At 36.8% G+C, this 18,864-nt stretch overlaps 2 protein-coding genes across 2 annotated transcripts in view; one reads left to right on the top strand and one right to left on the bottom strand.

The window, feature by feature from the left end:
- The window catches only part of ablim1b (actin binding LIM protein 1b), a 65,827-nt gene extending 54,710 nt beyond the window's left edge, over positions 1–11,117 (bottom strand). The window contains exon 1 of the mRNA XM_046853263.1: positions 10,960–11,117. Coding sequence (XP_046709219.1) covers positions 10,960–10,972 — 13 coding nt within the window. The 5' untranslated portion in view covers positions 10,973–11,117. The remainder of the gene's footprint in view (positions 1–10,959) is intronic.
- A 1,930-nt stretch (positions 11,118–13,047) lies between these two features.
- Positions 13,048–17,723, top strand: trub1 (TruB pseudouridine (psi) synthase family member 1). The gene is made up of 8 exons (XM_046853047.1): positions 13,048–13,213; positions 13,371–13,469; positions 13,554–13,609; positions 13,719–13,800; positions 13,884–13,956; positions 14,495–14,634; positions 16,537–16,593; positions 16,708–17,723. Exons 1-8 carry the CDS (start codon positions 13,087–13,089, stop codon positions 16,980–16,982), a joined length of 909 nt encoding a protein of 302 aa, XP_046709003.1. The 5' UTR covers positions 13,048–13,086; the 3' UTR covers positions 16,983–17,723.
- Positions 17,724–18,864: the final 1,141 nt, after the last annotated feature.

Here is an 18,864-nt window from a genome sequence, read left to right as displayed (position 1 = left end):
TGTACTCTATAAATGGGATACAGATTACAGATACAGTACACACAGCTACAGATATAGAATACAGGTATTCGCTTCATGGTGATGAACGAAGTACTGTTATATCACATGAACCATACAGCAAACTCCACACACATTCAATGGAGTCAGTATTTTCTTGCAGTGTGTTTGAAACTCCACACCAGGGAGAACAGATCTCAATACGTTTTAAGCGTTTTTATCAAAGTTCACAGCTCTTTTAGGATGAGACAAGATGAGAAAGACAATAATCCTTTCAAGCTCTAATCCTGCCTTATCCGGATGTAAAATATATCTAAGAAGGGTAGAAGCAACATCCTCCTATAGTTTAATGTCCATGCCCCCTGGTGGTATTTGATAGCAATGGTCAAAAATCTTGTACTCGTTTTGGAAACAATATCAATATCAAAGTTCTGTATAGATTAGCTGATACCTAATACTAATCAAAAACTAATATACTCTTAGAAACTGCTTCAACTCTATACAATATAGAGTTATGCTGTGGGATGTTAGGCAGATGGTCTTAAGTTTCTGTACGTGATCCTTGTTGCTGTGATTGTGGTCAAAAAGACCTATGTTTAGGGCATAATATTTGCTCCTATTTACAATCGTTGTTTTTATATTGAAAAGCATTATTTTTCAGCATTTTAGCGTTTTGGCTTTAATGGCAATATGCAGTATGAATTTAGTGAATCCACAGAACATTTTACAACAGATTAATGCTACAGTTTATTAAACATATTTAAAATGAAAACATACAACTCTTAATTTACCCCTCTAGTAACGTCTCTGTTAAAAATACCCATTCTATATGGTATAAAGAGAAGACAAAACTGAACATCTCTGATCAGAAAATCTCTGGATTTGCTTGGATTAAAGCTGGGTCTGGGTTTGAAAATTGTAAATGGAATGTCCACTTCATGGCAAAGCTGTGAATAACATAATTATCATTGAAATTTTATAATAATTATAGGCCTAGAGACACTTTTAAAGATTACAAATTGCACCTTTAAACGCAGCACCATTTGATGCCTCGCACATTGAAATATATTTAATTCAGACTATGTGCATGTTGTAATCTGCCAGACAGGTATATCCCAAGGCTAATATATTGATATAATATACTAATAAATAAAATATTATTAGAACAATTTTCAATATCCTTAACAGAATTTAAATCAACAAGAATCTTGTGTGGTAAAGTACTATGATTCGAGGGAAAATTAAACAGACAAATGGATTCAGAGAGAGAGAGAGAGAGAGAGAGAGAGAGAGAGAGAGAGAGAGAGAGAGAGAGAGAGAGAGAGAGAGAGAGAGAGAGAGAGAGAGAGAGAGAGAGAGAGATAATCTATGTTCAGAAATCTAGAGCAAGGAGCTTGCGTCGTTTAGGTACGCTGCACTAACTCCCTTTCTCCCTAGTCTGCTTACTCTGAAAGGCCTGAATGGCATGTTTTCTGTATCATGTCTATACTCCTTACAAACAGAAAAAAATCACAAGCCCACACAGACACACACACAGACACACACAGACACACAGGCACACACACACACACACACACACACACACACACACACACACACACACACACACACACACAAACACAGATGTGTACTCCCTACACATATGTGATGTGTTTGCACATAAGGGATCGGATTCAATTTGCTCATCATGAATTGCAGAGTAGCTGACAGAGCACCACATCTGTTTTATGGTCAACATAAGTGCATTTCACACATACAAAAGGAAAAGAATCTGTGTACGAGATCCAGTTTAGGACACAGTTTCCTTATTCTTACTAAATACCAAATACAAACCACTTTCAAACAAGAGAATTAATAACAAACCATCATGCCAGCAATCTTAAGCTAACAGCCCCACCAAAACTCTCAGAGCTGAGAAAATCTCAAGCAAATTCTTTCTTAATGTTGTCACTCTTTCCACATATCTTAAAGCCTGGTTCAAATTAGAAGGTTAGACACCAACTGATCTCGATTTGTATTCCATAACCCATAACATATGCTAGCAATTTGGACTGGTAGCAAGACATATTATAAGACTTATTTATTGGTCAGATAACCTTTATGTAAAAACTTTATGACCCTTAAGAGAGACACTTTAGGGAGGCTAGACAGCCATCCAAGTGTTTTATAGTAGTTATGGTACTGACTGATCTCAATCAAAATGTTACAAATAGGCGTATACCCCTTAATGCAAGATTAGCAATGAAAGGCATCACTGAGAACATGAAAGAAATGTCTAACCCTACATTTATTTACAAGTTACAAGTTTATTTATTTGTCACATACATATTATTATACATCCATTTGATGAAATGTACTATAGTTTATTTCTTGGTTTCTTGTCTCACAGTACAAGAACAAACTGAAAATATTCTCACACATAAATTATAAATTAAAATCTATACAATAAATTAAATTATACAGTATTTAAATGGTACATAGAATTTCAATTTGTAAAATGTTTTCAAATCACCTGAATGAAAAATTGAATCAATTGATTTAACATCTTGTGTGTTCTGACATTTATTCATAGCACAACTTTATCTTTATTTATCTTAGATAGCGTACCATTGCTAGAGACTCAAAGCACTTTTGTACGTCGCTCTGGAAAAAGGCGTCTGCTAAATGCCGCAAATGTAAATGTAAAATTTAGCTCCTACCTGCTTTTGGTTCTCATTAAATGCATGATGTGCAAACTGAAATAAATCTAACTGTGGTTTCATCCTATCCTAATATACATTATACAAACAAAGGTTTGTGGACACCTGACCATAAGATTCATGTTCTTTTCGTATATGTTTTTTTCCCCATTCCACAATAAACCCCAATTTACTGTTTAATAACCTCCATTCTTCTGAGAAGATTCTTAACTAGATTTTGGATAACAGTATGTTGATAAACCACATATGGCTGACAAAGTCATATCTCCCAATACGTTTATCCATTTGGTGAATATATTCTTTTCTATTGACATGCCAACATTAGCTGTCACTACACACCCAAAAGAAACTTCTACAAACTATGGAGTGACTTGCTTTTGTGATTGAAGGGGAAAGTGTTTATGGTGTGTTTTCACTTGACATTCCCTAAAGCCAAGAAGCATAACAGTATTGAGTTAAATGCAGATTTAATAAATGAACTATTAGGCAATTGGTTTGTAACAGGGATGAGCAGTGTGTGTTTATGTGTATTTGTTAGAGAGAAAGAGAGGAAATAAGAGAGATCGAGAGAGAGGGTGGAAGATTGAATAACTCTGAGTTAGTAACACTTCTAACCACAAAGTCATTAAAATTAATGTCAGCCAGCAGCAATAGTCTTGTCCCATGAGCACAGTCAAATTTGTTGCCTTGACCCAGTGCTATTCAACCCTCTTTGTAACACACTCTCTCTTGCATAAGCACCGTTTGGTACCTCAGCCATGACAGAGACACATGCCTACACGCAACACACCTCACACAAATGACCCAGTTATACTTCAGGCTACACTCACCTGTGCTTAACCTTTGCTTTCTATACAATTTATTGCTAACACTTCTGTCATGTACTTTTTTACTTACATTACCTATTCACCACTGACAAAAGAACATGAGTTAGTAATATTCTCTTTTTTTATGGAAAATCTACATGTATACATGCAATATTTTTATGTGCATTTATGTAAAAAAATTTAAAAATATAATAGAAACATTGTGATCTGCTGCTTTTTTCATGCAATATTCATTTCATTTCAGATTTTTTTCCTTCTTCCATTTTTCTGGCCAAGTAATTTTCTCTGTCCCTTTTTCTTTAAAAACATTACCAAATAAAAAAATTAAGTCGAAATGAAATATTTGTTAAGATTAACAAATTAGATAGGGCTGCAACAACTAATCGATATTAATTAACTATTAACGATAATAATCAATAATGAAATTCATTATCAACGAATGCTATTATCAATTAGTTGGGCTGTTCAAGTTTCGGTTTAGCGAGACTGCAGGAAAACACCGCCGCCTGCGGAAATGGCGGATTACAGGGTCAACCGGCAGCATTAACAAGTGTCCCAAGTCATCCAAGTCAATGAGAGCATTTTATATTAAACACAACACAGAAAGCTGTAACCTGGAAGTTATACAAAGCGGAGTTTGTGTGGGATGGAAATACCACAGTGATGCACGAGCACGCGAAAAAAAAAAAACCACGTGTCGCGGATGAAAGCGAAGGATTTAATTAAAACTGTTCGAACAAACACTAAATCTAAAAGCAACAAATTGTCTGTGTATTTATAAACAAATTTGTCTAAACAATGTTACAGTTTATATTGATTTTTTAAGCATGATGGTCAAATTGCCATCTACAATTATCATTAGACAGTAAAAATGTTCATTTACACAAATTGCTTCAATTTGCATACTCAAATGCTGTTTTTTTTTTTAGAAAGAAAAAACCCAGCATGAGTGAATTTGTTTGAAGGAGAAATCTCCCATGAGCTTCTCAGCAAACAACCACTATAAGCTTTAAAATGTCTAAATTAAGAGGCCAGTTAAACGCAATATGTGGCTTTTGCATTTTTTAAACCACTTTTATACATGAATACCCTGAATTAGGGTTTTAAATAGTTACAATTAGCAAAACATCGAAATAACAAATGTTTTTTTTTTTTTTATCCGAATAATTGATTAATCCAAAAATATTTTCCGCTGATTAATCGATTAATCTTAAAAGAAATTTAATAATAATAATAATCAGATGATTTAGATAATCTAAATCTAAAATTTAGATAATCGATTAATCGTCTGATTATTATTATCATTAAAAACTAACTTTAATTTTAGGGCTGCAACTAACAATTATTTAGATTCTAAATAATTGTAAGTTGCAGCCCTAAAATTAAAGTTAGTTTTCGTATTATATTAGAATTCATATTTCAAGCAGAACTGGGCTGCAAAAAAACACTACTAAGTCTTTAAATTTTCAATATGAAAAAAAAACAACAAACAAACAAAAAAAAACAATATTTGCCCAAACCATTGTTCAAACCCTTTTTAGCGACACAAATCCAAATCCAAATCCAGTAAAGACATCGTGGAAAAAATGCATGTAAAAATATATTTTATGCTCATTTATAATCATACTGGCAGCACAAGCCAAAGCAGAAGTGTGAATGACCATTACTTGATGTTGACGAAATAAAAGAGACAAGGCCAAGAATACACATGAGGGCACTGACCTGATCAGAAGAACCATTCGGAGTTGTTATTAAATTAATTGCACCTTACTACAGCATAATTAATGTGGTTGCAGGCTCTTTCTCTGACAGGAGGCTTTTTTGAAGCAGCAATTAACTCCCCATACTTTCCTGACCTTGTGTACACCAGTTTTGACTAAAAAGTCACCAGAGTTTTCCAGAATTCTCCTCATTTAAATATTACAAGTATTGCTGTTCCACACTGACTCTGGTTTTAATTAGCCAGGAATGGAGTTTTGCCAGTGTACACACTGCATTCCAAAGCTGCTGAAAGAGTTTTATTGTGATGTTACTGGAATAATGATCAGTCATTTATAGACAGGTGCTTGGCAAACTCCATCATCTACCTTTATTTCTCTATTTCTCTTTTCTTTATATACTCCATCATCTACATACTGTACTTTTCTTTTCACCCGCCACAATCATCTCCTTCATACATTTTCTTTTTACCCACCATAATCATCTTCACGATTTGTTTCTCTCAATGCAGGATTGGAATATTCTAGCCATCCTTCATGATGCACAATGAAACGGAAGATACTATAAAATGAATGTGTGATTATGACACTCCTAAATGGAAATGACCAATACTGTTAAAATCCTGACCTCACAGATATTCTGCTATGAAGTTTGGATGATAATATTTAAATGTATGCTGAGATGTAGATGTACAGTGCACTTTTCTGCTGAATATGTTTTCATTTTTGTTTTTATAGCTGTACTTCTGGAACAATGAGGAAAACACAAAGGTGGCTTAAGCAGAAATAAAGGGCATACACTCTGATGCCCAAGAGCAAGAAGAAGAAAATCTGAATGAAGAATAAATAGTAAATACTTAAAAAAGAATACTCATTCTCTCTCTCTCTCTCTCTCTCTCTCTCTCTCTCTCTCTCTCTCACACACACACACACACACACACACACACACACACACACACACACACACACAGAGAGAGATAGATGCACACAACTGAAACAAATAAGCGTATTTGCCAACATGAACAGCAGTGTATTTATAAGATGAATGAATCAGAACTGACAGATTAGTTAATGTAAGGAAGCCATGAAGTTAAAAGTCAAATGGTTCTTCAATCTGTGATTATTTCTTGGTCACTGTACAGAGGGAAAATGTGCTCTTTGTTATGAGAAAGGGTCAATGGGTTTGCAGAGAGTCCTGTCTACAATAACAGAGGGAATAATTGAAGCAAAATTTGTCTGACTGCCAAGGAGTAAGACGGTCGTTTCCCTGCAGGACTTATAAGCGGATTCCTGTCTGTAGGGCGATAAGTAAAAGGAAACTAAAAACCACAGTGCACTGGAGAACGTGGCCCCAACCATTATAACACCCTGTGAGATAAACTGTGAAATGAAGCAAAGCATTTTATTTTTTTAGCCTGCAAGCAGCTCTGGAGCCTGATGCTGATGGCTGTTTGTCGGTACGGCAGTTTTATAGCACAGAAACACAAAATCAGCAGCCCAAAGGGGACACAGGATTGTGTGCTCAGCTAGAATCAAAATGATGTGTTTTATCTGGTGCTCACAACACACCTGCGTCTACGTAGAAAAATATATGTACCTACATATTTTTTTCTATATTTATCTATAAAAATGATAAAACTTACAGAATATGAGCTATCAGACAGAAGAACACAGTGCTCATATCTTTTCATGGTGACTGTCTTTATATAATAATAATAATAATATAATATAGATAGATAGATAGATAGATAGATAGATAGATAGATAGATAGATAGATAGATAGATAGATAGATTAATAGATTAATAGATCGATAGAGAAATTACTTAAGCACATGCTCTTTAAAATGTCCATGAAAAATCCCATTCTTCCTTCCCACTGGCTTTCATGCTACAGATCTCAATCATCAGTGACATTTATAGCAGTGTCTGAGTGTGTGAAGTAGGTCACACTGTCGAGTCTGGCAGTCTGGTCCAATCTAAAGTTATCACCAAAATCTCTCTCTCTCTCACACACACACACACACACACAGTATATCAGCAGGATCTCCATAGAACCGTGGCACTTTACAGGTAGGAAGTAACTGCTGCTGACAGGTGATAATGTGAAATACAGAAATCTGAAAAAAACTTTCATTAACAAATGCAGTGTTTGTTTATGTGTCTTATTGAATAAGCTGTTTAATTGCCAACATACAGTATACATTGTAATTCAAACATTTAATTTAATTTTTGCCCCATTTTCATATTTCCTTTAATTTCAGCTGTTTGTCAATTCTTACACAATTGTAGTTAGGTCCACCTAACTGGGATATACCTATCTTCTCCATGAGTACATTCTTATAGTGTTTGTTTGTGTTCTAATTATTAGTAATCACAATTAATGTGTTAAAGCTAGCACCACTAGTCCCTGGTTTAATCCTGAGCTCCATGTACTACTGTATGTGTGAGGATGTCTGAGGCTTGTTTCTCTGGTTTCCTGACATGCCTGTGGGTAGACTGGCAGTGATACATTTTTATTAGGTGGCTGTGAATGTAAGTCCCATTACTTCCTGCCCAGTGTTCCCAGGATAGATGGGGTATGACCTTATCATCATCATTATCATCATCATCATCTTTATTATTAGTAGGCCATAGTATCATTTACATTTTTATTACAGTTTTATTATTAGTTATTATTACCTCTGTTCATCCCATATCCCAGCCCTCACACCTCTAAAGTTCCTCTCTTCTTTTAGCTGATATTCATGGAATGTTGCATTACAGCTTCCCTCCTCTATACACCCGAATTACCACGATTAGCTAGTCTTGCCAAAAGTAAAAAAAATACAAATTAGCCATTAGCTCTCAGCAACAGAGCAAATACTCAGGTCACAGCACCACTGAGGCTCCTCACTGGTTCTTTTCTTCCTCATTTGTTTGTGCAGTTCTGTTGCCATGAGAAGAATGCAGAAGGTTCACTAATAGAAATGGGATACTTCCTGGTTGGATCAATCCTAAATAAGCTCACACAAACAGCACTGCTGGATTTCATTGACCTCAGACATCAGCAGTCAGCATCTCTGCTCATGGGATGTACAGGGTCGTGCCCTATGGCACCAGAGGATACTGGACATGCACCAAATTTGGCACAGATGCAACTAATAAAATTAGAAGTATGCATCAGTGTACATTTCTATGTTTATATGAAGCACATGTCAGTAAATAACGTCCACATAGAAGTGTTGCAGTTTTACTTTATATGACAAACTTAACACTGGGAAATGTGTCTAAAAAAATAAGTAAAAACAGGACAATAAGGAAAATATGTGTACAATCTTCACGATAATGACTTCTGAAGGCGTTCTATATGGATATTGTTTCAGCAGGTTTATTTTTCAGATCTTCACACTAATTGAGTCTGACAGCCTAAACTGGGTTTCCCTGTGGGTTGACACCAATCCAAGATCAGAGGGAAAGAACAAGCAAGAGAAAGAAAATAAGGGTGATATGCATATGCTTGAATAAATGTCTAGTCCAACAACGTTTAATGAAAAACAATGTGTATGAATTTGTGCAAATGTTCATTATATACTTTACTATATTTTGGTTTTGCCACTTTGTTATCAAGCCAAATGAAAACAAAGTGGAGAATATTCAGTGCACTCCTCAAGTCCCACAATGCTTTTTTGTTTAATGATGCATACTGTTCTACAGGATACAGACTATAATAATTTCCATTTTTCCACTAGGTAATAAAGAGTTAGACAGTAGTTCAGACACAGTTATTTTTTTATAAAGTGTCAGATGGCTTGCAGTTAGGAGTTAACTAGATGTGTGTCATTAACTGTTGACAAATGCAGGGCACAGGCTACAGAGCCAAAGAGAACCATGTGTGACCTTTTAACTTTCTGCAAACAAAAAAATGTGGTTTGCTGAGGGAATAAAAAAGAATCTAAAGTCCCTGCAAAAAAAAGAGAGATATGGATCTGGGGCTTTGTCCAATCTAAACCATTCAGAGAGAAATGAGACATTTCTGAAATTTAACATTCCTTAAATCAAAAGCTCAGTTCTGCGACCACAGTAAAGCCACACAGCATGGTCCGTTAAATAAAACAATGATTCAACATCTAACCCTATTTGACAGTCTTTCATGTGAATATTAAAATGACATGTGGCAAACACATCTTACAGTTTTCTGATAAATGTGACAGTAACAGTGTAGCAAGATCAACATAATACATAATTAAACTTGGACAAGACAAGAAAGATGAAAGCCAATAAAGCAACATATTGGAAAACTTTCAAGTCATACTATATTTATACTGTATGTATGTTCCATGCTGGCAGTTGCCTCTTCTTCGTTCATTGTTCCCCATTTCAGTGACATCCTCAGCCTGGTGCACACGAGGAGTTGTTCTCTCAGGGCAATCTCTGGGTATTTATGGAATGCTCTTCTATACAATTTAACAATATCCCCCACTGAAGCTTTTGTTTCTAGTGTTGAAACCTAGTAATTATGAGCGGTGGAGGGCCAGAATCATGCAGAAAACCAAGAGAGAAATGTAGAACAAATGTGCATAACTATAGAACTATCTGGAAATCAGAGAGACGTGATCTGTCATATATCAGTCATAGTTTTTTCAGTTTTAAGCCAGAAGGACACTATAGAGCTCTATATCACATTTATACAAGATTAGATGGCTGTCTGCTATACAATAGCATATCTGTAATTCAGCCATAGCATATCTGTAATTCAGCCAAATGTTTTTGGATGCTTGACCATCGCACCTACATGGGCATCTTCCTCAAACTGTTGGCACAATGTTGGGAACACAAAATTGTCTATTAAGATTAAAATTTAAGGCATTAAGATTTCACCTAACTGTATCAAATCCCTTCTTGTATGACAGTGTTCAAACTGAAATCCATGAAGATGACTTTAGAATTTGAGTAAAATTTGCTACACTACACCCCAAACCTTCTCACGTGACACCAGTGCTTGAACTTACTAATGCTCATGTGGCTAAATGAACATATTCCCAACAGCCACACTCCCAAATCCAGTGGAAAACCTTACCAGAAGAAGGGAGATTTTTTAACAGCAAGGCAGGACACAATTTGGTGCCCTGGGTGTCCTTGTCATTTGATCATGAGCACGGTTCACAGTCTGTAAAGGCATTTTTTCTAGTTCCTAGTGTTTCTGTCAGCTCTCTAGTTCCCTCTAACCTTCCAAAATGAGGCAGGTGGATGACAGCTCTAAATAGTCCCTAGTGGGAGTTGGTGTTGGTCATGGTCTACGAAAACCTGACATAAATGAATCATTTGCTGGAAATGAATAAATATCTGAATGAAAGAATGAATTAATCTGAGCTACAAGTGATAATAGATGTAAGGGGTGTGACCACAAGGATGCCACCCTTCACATCAGAACTGTTACCAAAATTAAAACCCTAAATATTTAACATTTGCATTTACCCACTTTAATGCTTCTGTGAAAAAATGAAAAATTATAAATGCAATTTATTAGCTGAATCCAGCTGTGGCCATATCTTCTAAGAGAGAGAGGACAAACTATGATTTTTATTATGGCAGGTGATATGATTTGGTCTGATCTGATATGGTATGATGTCTCAAATGTAAAGCAGACACACACTCCCTGAATAAATAATTAGAATGAACTGACAGCATATAAAGCCATATGAAACAAATGGTTTGAAAAGTAAGAGAAAATCCCTTACCTCTAGTTAACATGGCGCTGGGGGGAAAAACAGGGATTTTCCACCTGGAAACCTTTTCAGAAATAGCCTTCTGTAGCCTTACTGCTTCATACAGGAACACTGTATGCGAGCTTTCCTATCCAGACACACACACACACACACACACACACACACACGGGGTGTAATACACATTCCGCTCTCCACACTTTAGTACAGGGAATAAGACCAGCACTCACTGCACGGGTTTCCCTGTGGGCGGGACTGTGTGTGTGTGTGTGTGTGTGTGTGTGTGTGCACGCGTGATTGTGCCTTCAAATCAGTTCTATAAGCATCCATAGATCCCCCACTCAGACACTACATTTCGTGTTCTATTCTCTGTAGGCAGAAACACTTAAACGCATATCGCAAATACATCATTAATAAATGTAACTTTGATTCAATATTGCATTTAGACCTTCTGCTGCTGCGAGAGATTTATACCATTATATTATACGAGTATTATTCTTAAAGGTTATGGAAAAAACTTATTAAGTGGGAACATAGCGCCCCCACGCGGTCCGATTACTTACTTACATCCATAGTCTGTATAAAGTCCCATAGGTGTGTGAATGAGAGGGAGGGCAGTGGAGTGGTGCGGTTGCAGGGAGAAGAGGTGGAGAAGGTGGAGGAGTTTAGGTACCTGGGGTCAACAGTACAAAGTAATGGAGAGTGTGTTAGAGAAGTGAAAAGAGTGCAGGCAGGGTGGAGTGGGTGGAGAAGAGTGACAGGAGTGATTTGTGATAGAAGAGTATCTGCAAGAATGAAAGGGAAAGTTTATAGGACTGTGGTGAGACCTGTGATGTTGTATGGATTAGAGACAGTGGCATTGAGTAAAAGACAGGAGGTGGAGCTGGAGGTAGCAGAGCTGAAGATGTTGATGTTTTCATTGGGAGTGACGAGGATGGAGGGGATTAGAAATGAGTTTATTAGATTGACCGCACATGTAGGACGTTTTGGAGACAAGGTGAGGGAGGCGAGATTGAGATGGTTTGGACATGTGCAGAGGAGGGACATGGGGTATATCGGTAGGAGAATGCTGAGGAAGGAGCTGCCAGGCAGAAGGAAAAGGGGAAGCCCAAGAAGGAGGTTTATTGGTATGGTGAGGGAAGACATGCAGGTAGTGGGGTGAAAGAGGCAAATGTAGAGGACAGGGGGGTATGGAGACAGATGATCCGCTGTGGCGACCCCTAATGGGAGAAGCCAAAAGAAGAAGAAGAAGAAGAAGAAGAAGAAGAGTGAATGTAAAATTCTCTACAGGTAGTCGTCGACTTACAACCTATGCAACTTACGACCATTCGACTTTACGACCACTATCGCTAGCCGTGTTAATTGCGGTCGTAAGTGTATATGGTCTGGGTCTGGGATGTGGAGCAAATGAACCCGTGTGTATCGAAGTTTCAGTTTCATTAGGTCTAAATTAAAGTTCTGTTTTACTAATCATATCAAAATTGCTGATATGATGGTCCCAATCACATTTTAACACAATGTAGAGATTCTGTGGGAGACAAGTGTGAGAATAAAAAAATGAATAAAAAATAAAAGCTTTTGTGTCTTCCGTAACATACATACATTCATCAATCATCCATCCATCCATTCAGCCATACAGACATACATACATACATACATACCTTTGTTTGAAGCAAGAAACCAATATATGAACAGAAAGACAGACAGACAGATAGATAGATAGATAGATAGATAGATAGATAGATAGATAGATAGATAGATAGATAGATAGATAGATAGATATGTGATAAATACAATATTTGCCTAATGTTCTGAAATGTATTTATTGCTTTATTTATCCTCATAAAATCATAGATTTAGTTACTTTTACCTTAATATTATTGAGTAAATAAATATATATATATATATATATATATATATATATATATATATATATATATATATATATATATATATATATAATTATATTAAATAAAAATTGCTTACTTATCGTATCAGCTATTTTTCGTGCTTGTAAATCAATAACACACGAGCTCGCGTCTCGCGTGACAAAAAAACTACATATACCAGTCACTAAGCGCTGCTCGCTTAGTGACGCCATCTCTGTGCGCCTGCTGAGCGGGAGGACTGACGGAGAGCGGCATGGCTGCAGTAAACAGCGGTGCTCTAACTAAATTACATTCGTTAAACGGAATATTCGCTATATATAAGAAAACGGGACCCACGTCTGCAGATGTGTTAAACACGCTGAAACAAAAGCTGTTAAAAGGTAGGCCATGTTTACTGTTTTTCTAGAGAACATTTGATATGTATTTAACCACACTAATAGACTAAATGTAATTTTGGACATGCATGTAAGACGCTGTATATAAAGGGTGTAGGTTATATTATATCCTGTTACTTCTGTAACTGTATTCTCTCATCAGAGGCTGGTGTAGATAAACCAAACCCCCGAAAACGGAAGAAGCAGGCTTTCAAACTGGGTCATGGTGGGACTCTGGACAGTGCTGCTTCTGGTGTTCTGGGTAAAGCACAGCAAAAATCACAACGTGCATACAAACATGATGAGCAGGTGGGATGATATTAAACCTAATGTGACTGTCTTGCAGTGGTTGGGATTGGTGAGGGGACGAAGATGCTCACCTCTATGCTTTCTGGTTCAAAGGTAGATCAAATTAGCTTTGTCCTTGTGTGTGTGTGTGTGTTAGGTTAAGGTTAATGTGCAGGTTAAGTGATGCTCTACTGTTTATTTATTCCCCCACAACTTTTTAAAGAAATACACAGCTGTCGGAGAGCTGGGCAAAGCGACTGACACCTTTGATGCTACAGGAAGTGTTGTTCAGGAGAAAAACTACGGTGAGTTCTATTATACATTTATTTTAACTCAAGGTGCGGCAACGATATCCAGAAATCATCTGCATTGTTTCCCCCCACACAAGATCACATAACAAGAGAAGTTTTTGAAGAGAATCTGAAGCAGTTCACTGGTGAAATCATGCAGGTCCCCCCACTGTGAGTCTTCTATTCTGATATTTTTATTGTTCTGATGTTTTGCACCATGTTTGCCTTTTTGGATGATACACTGATATAACTGATGTGTAAAAATTATTCAGCCGTCAGATATAATCATATCTACAGCATATGTGACAGTAAAAGTACATTTTATATATTATATTTTATATTGGTGACAAATGAAAGTGAATTATAGCTGATCTGGCTATTAGATCAGCTTCAGTGCACCTTGGCATAGATTTTGTAAATCTGTGATAGTTCCTAGACATTCCCTGTTTTTAATTATAATGATGAGATCTGTCTCATTCATTAACTCTCGTGCCCTGTGTACACTATCCCCCTGTACATACCACTCCCATCAAGATAGAAATGTTTAATCCCAGCATTTGCAGTGCCCTTTGTCTCTGATGGATAAAGTGGACTGAAACCATGTTAGCAAACCACCTCCACAGCACAACAGACTCTTACCCCCTCATAATGTCCCCAATTTGTATACTGGCTTTTTAGAATGATCTCTGTTGTATGTTTGAGCATGTAGGTACTCCGCACTGAAAAAAGATGGCAAGCGCCTTTCTACCCTGTTGAAGGAAGGCCATGAAGTGGAGGCTAAGCCTGCACGTCCAGTTACAGTTTACAGCCTCTCATTACAAGACTTTAATCCCCCACTTTTCACTTTGGGTTAGTAGAAGTTTTGAAGTGCTGTGATCTTTAAGTAGGAAACAGTTATTTGCTTGATCATTAATGAAGGACTATTTTTGTTGCAGCAGTGCAATGCATACAATCCTGCAGTTATTGGCCAGAAACTTTGGGTAATGTGCAGATTAATCGTTAGAATGGAGAAAAAATGTAATCTTAGTGATTTTAACTGTGGCATGATTTGTTGGTACACAACATACATCTTAACATCTTAACGGTTATAGTCTTCAACAGGTTCCATTTTTGTCAGCCAAAATTAGAAAGGTGAGGCTGCAGTGGACACAGGCTCCCCACAACAGAACAGACTGGAAAAACATAGTCTGGTCTAATCAATCTCCATTTCTACTGAGGCGTTCAGATGGTAGTGTCAGAATTTGGTATAGCAGCAAACCATGGGCCCAATCTACCTTGTGTCATCAATCCAGACTGCTGGAGGAGATGCAGTTGTGTGGTGAATGTTTTCATGGTGCAAATTCATACCAATCATACTTAATACCAATCATGACCTGAATGCCACAACCTATTTGAATATTGTTGCTGAGCCTGTGCATCCTGCATTGGCTAGAACGGTTCGGTGCGTATCTCGGCTTTCTAAGTCACGTTTACGTGCGGTTAGGGAGAAAAAATGCAAAACACAAATGTGCTTGTCTTCTTTTTATTAATGCAGTAAATGATTATTGTTTTTGATCAACATTTGAACAGTTTACATTTAAAACAATTCTAAATAAAATGCCCGCTTGGTTAAATAGTATATAAAAGAATATTGTATAAAACGCAAACAAATCAAATGAATGCAATACACTTTTTATTATATTGATTAACTTGTGTAATTAATTAAATTGGCCACAAATACATGGGAAGTGAAATAGTTTGTTAGACCCCATTTGGGTAATACAGATGTGTATGTGTGTGTTTTACATTTAATATTTCATTTTCTAAAGATATGATCTACTTAACTGCTCTACTTATTTCAGCATACTTTAACAAATGTCTTAATTCCCTCCATCCTTCATTCATTCATTGGTGGCGGTGGCTAACGCGAGCGCTATGGATTCTTCAGTGTTTTTATGCATGCGCGAAACAAATCTTATTTCCGGTACAGAGCGACACTGCGCTAAGGCTAGATTCTTGTTTTGTCAAGTTTGTTTTTTCAAGTTCAGAAAAATAAACAAATACATGCCCTTAAAGTGCGAGGTGGAGACTAAACAAACTTGCGGTCTGACACTTTATACGTCCATGAGGTACGAATACATGTACCGTTACACCACTTTTACCACTGTTTAATAGCTACATGCAGTGTGTTCATGCACAAAGCAAAAGTTATCCTAACCTGGTTTCTTTACTGGCTTTCCTAGTCATCAGATCTGAATTAAACAGGCCCCCTTTGGGAATGTGGCCGACTCCCAGCATGAAGAGCACCTTTGAGAATTGTGAGATGTAGTTGTATCACCATAGAAACATTCCTTAAAGATTCTGGTCCAGCATCTTTATAGAATCAATTATTCAAATATTTGAGGTTTAAGAATTTTCAAAGAGCAGATTTAAGAGCATGCAGAGACTCTACCTGTCTTATACTTTTCCTAATGTGTTCTCAGAGAGTGCGTTTTCCTCTGCCATTTGCTATTTCCCTGGTTTGAGTGGTTACATTTTTTTTGCCAATTGTGTCGTTTTTATTTTTTTGCATGTTGAAGAAAAAAAAAAAAGAGGCAAGATTGTATGCATTGCATCTGGTTGGATAACTGCATCATTTGTTGTACAGGTGTTGGGTAGTGCATATTTCTATGAATAATAACTTGAATTATGAAAGTATTTTTATATCTCATATATTCAGTACTGGCAGTACAGTACCTGTAATAGTTGCTGTTGTGCTTTTCCTTTTAACAGAAATTGAGTGTGGTGGAGGCTTTTATGTCAGAAGCCTGGTTGATGATCTGGGAAAAGGTAAATAGCTGAAATTGACTTTAGTAAACACTGAAGTGCATATGTAGACATAATACATTTGCAGATTTTTAGCATCCTGGGCCTGAGAAATGTGTGTGTTTTCTCCCAATGCAGCGCTGTCTTCCTGCGCTCATGTGCAGGAGCTGACCCGGACAAAGCAGGGCCAGTTCACTCTAAGGGAACATGTGTTAAGGGAGGAGCGCTGGACCTTCCAGGACATTTCTGAGGTATTACAGCCCTGTTTAAAGACTGCAGCTGTGCACAACAAAAGCAAAAAAAACAAAAATCAAGACGTGGCCACCCAGCTCAGCTCTGAATGTGCTGCTAAAGATCTCCATCACAGCATACCTGATAATGTTGCTGAAAACCAAAAACACAGCAGTGATTAAAGAGTACACTGTTGCTAAAAGTCTGAAAGAATTTTTCAGTAATTCTGAACATTTCTGTTCATTCTGGTGATTTGTGACTTCATTATATGCTTTATTTAGTTCGTGACAAATGGCAGCAAACACGTTGTCATGTAATCATGCAGTGAGTAATGGAGAGAATCCACTTCACCACATCAGAAAGCCTTTTTGGATTTGCACAAGACTTCCTTATGGTGGAATTGTTTTATAACAATGTTCTGTTGGCCGCATCCTCATCCACTGCATACTTGTTTTTTTTCTTGAACCTCAGCCGATTTGTGGCGAGCTTAAACTGCTCTGTTATTTTTATGGCCATGTGCCATTTGGCAGCTTTCTGTGGTTATGTTGTAAGAGAGGAACTGACATACTTGCAGTTTGTTTTCACCACTTCTTGAGAAAAATAAAGTCTGCCACAGAGGTGATGACCTTTTAAGTTGAACCTTATTTGCAATTTAAAGCTGGTCCAGATGCTAAAGGTTTAAAATAAAAGAAAGTACTTCAGGAAAATTAAACTGCATTTTGTTTTGATATAAAATATTAACTAGAAAATGCCTTTTCAAAGCTGAGATCTGCAGTCATAAGCAGCAGAATTATAGTTATATAATATGGAAATTTGTTCAGTTAAAAAGTTGATCTAAATGGAAAGGCTGATATATTGTTTGATTGACTGATGTTTCGGTTCTACAGATATTGGCAGGGGCACAAATAAAACCAATAATGAAACAACGGTGTCAGCAATGGTGCTTATTATTTTTGTGTTGTAAGTTGTAAGAGAGAGATGCTTTTAATGAGAAATGGATATAATTAGACACTGATACAATTACTATTGCACACTTGTGTATAGATCAATTTACTTCAGAACTGCACTGTTCAGTCCTGTGAAACAAAACATTTTAGAATTGAAGCTTGAAACAAGCTCTTTTGGAAAATATAACATAAACATGATCAGACACAGATAAGACGTGGGTGTTAATTTTCTAAAACATCAACCTTTTAAAGGACCTATTGAGTTTCTGCATTATAATTAGCAATCACTAGAGATCTATTTTACAATAATGCAATATCTCTCTTCTTTAGCCATATAGAATGATCAGCCATTTCAAATAATATGTTAATATTAAAAATAAATAAGCATTGGTGATCTTCTGTCTGGTGCCTCAGTGGTTAATGCTCTGGGTTACGGATCAGTTGTCTGGAGGTTCAGGGAGTGCTGTATAATGGCTGAACTTGCACTCTGACCATAGTGTGTTAACAAGCTGGGATATGTGAAAATAAAAAAGTAGGGCAGTGGTTAAGGTTCAGGGGTGCAAGTTGTGGCACTGACAAGCTGTCACCACTGAACCACTGAGCAAGGCCCTTAACCTCCTGTATCATGCATCATGGCGGACACTATGCTCTGAACCCAGCTTTTGAACAAGCTGGATTCAGCTAAGAAAGACTTGTGTTATAAAAATTTAAGAGTCAGGTTTTTAAATTGACTTCTGTGTATGTTTTGTAAGCAAATCAAACTTTTTTATTAGCCAATTTATAGCTTTCATTGCCATGTCACAGTGTTTAATAATTAGACATCAGTCTCTGTTTCTATCATTGGTTTACCAGTAGGATGCAAACTAACTCCTTTCTTTACAATAGAAAGCAGAGGCAAAAGCTGTTGATTAAAAGCATTTATATAGTTTGGTATAAATGGCAGCAGCTTTGGATGTAGGGTTGAAATGTCACTTAGGCTGGTTAGAAATTATTGCCCATATTTTTATAATAAAGTGATTGATAGTATTGCTGCTATGGTGATTTTTTTGTGTTAGAAGCTCAAGTTTGGTTTCCCACATGGTGGCAGTACAGGGCTGCACCTGCATTATTCATGCAA

This window comes from Silurus meridionalis, chromosome 7, assembly GCF_014805685.1.
Source record: "Silurus meridionalis isolate SWU-2019-XX chromosome 7, ASM1480568v1, whole genome shotgun sequence".
NCBI classification, from domain to species: Eukaryota; Metazoa; Chordata; class Actinopteri; order Siluriformes; family Siluridae; genus Silurus; species Silurus meridionalis.
The sequence above is the reverse complement of the archived record's forward strand: the minus strand, read 5'-3'. Positions and strand labels throughout refer to the sequence as shown.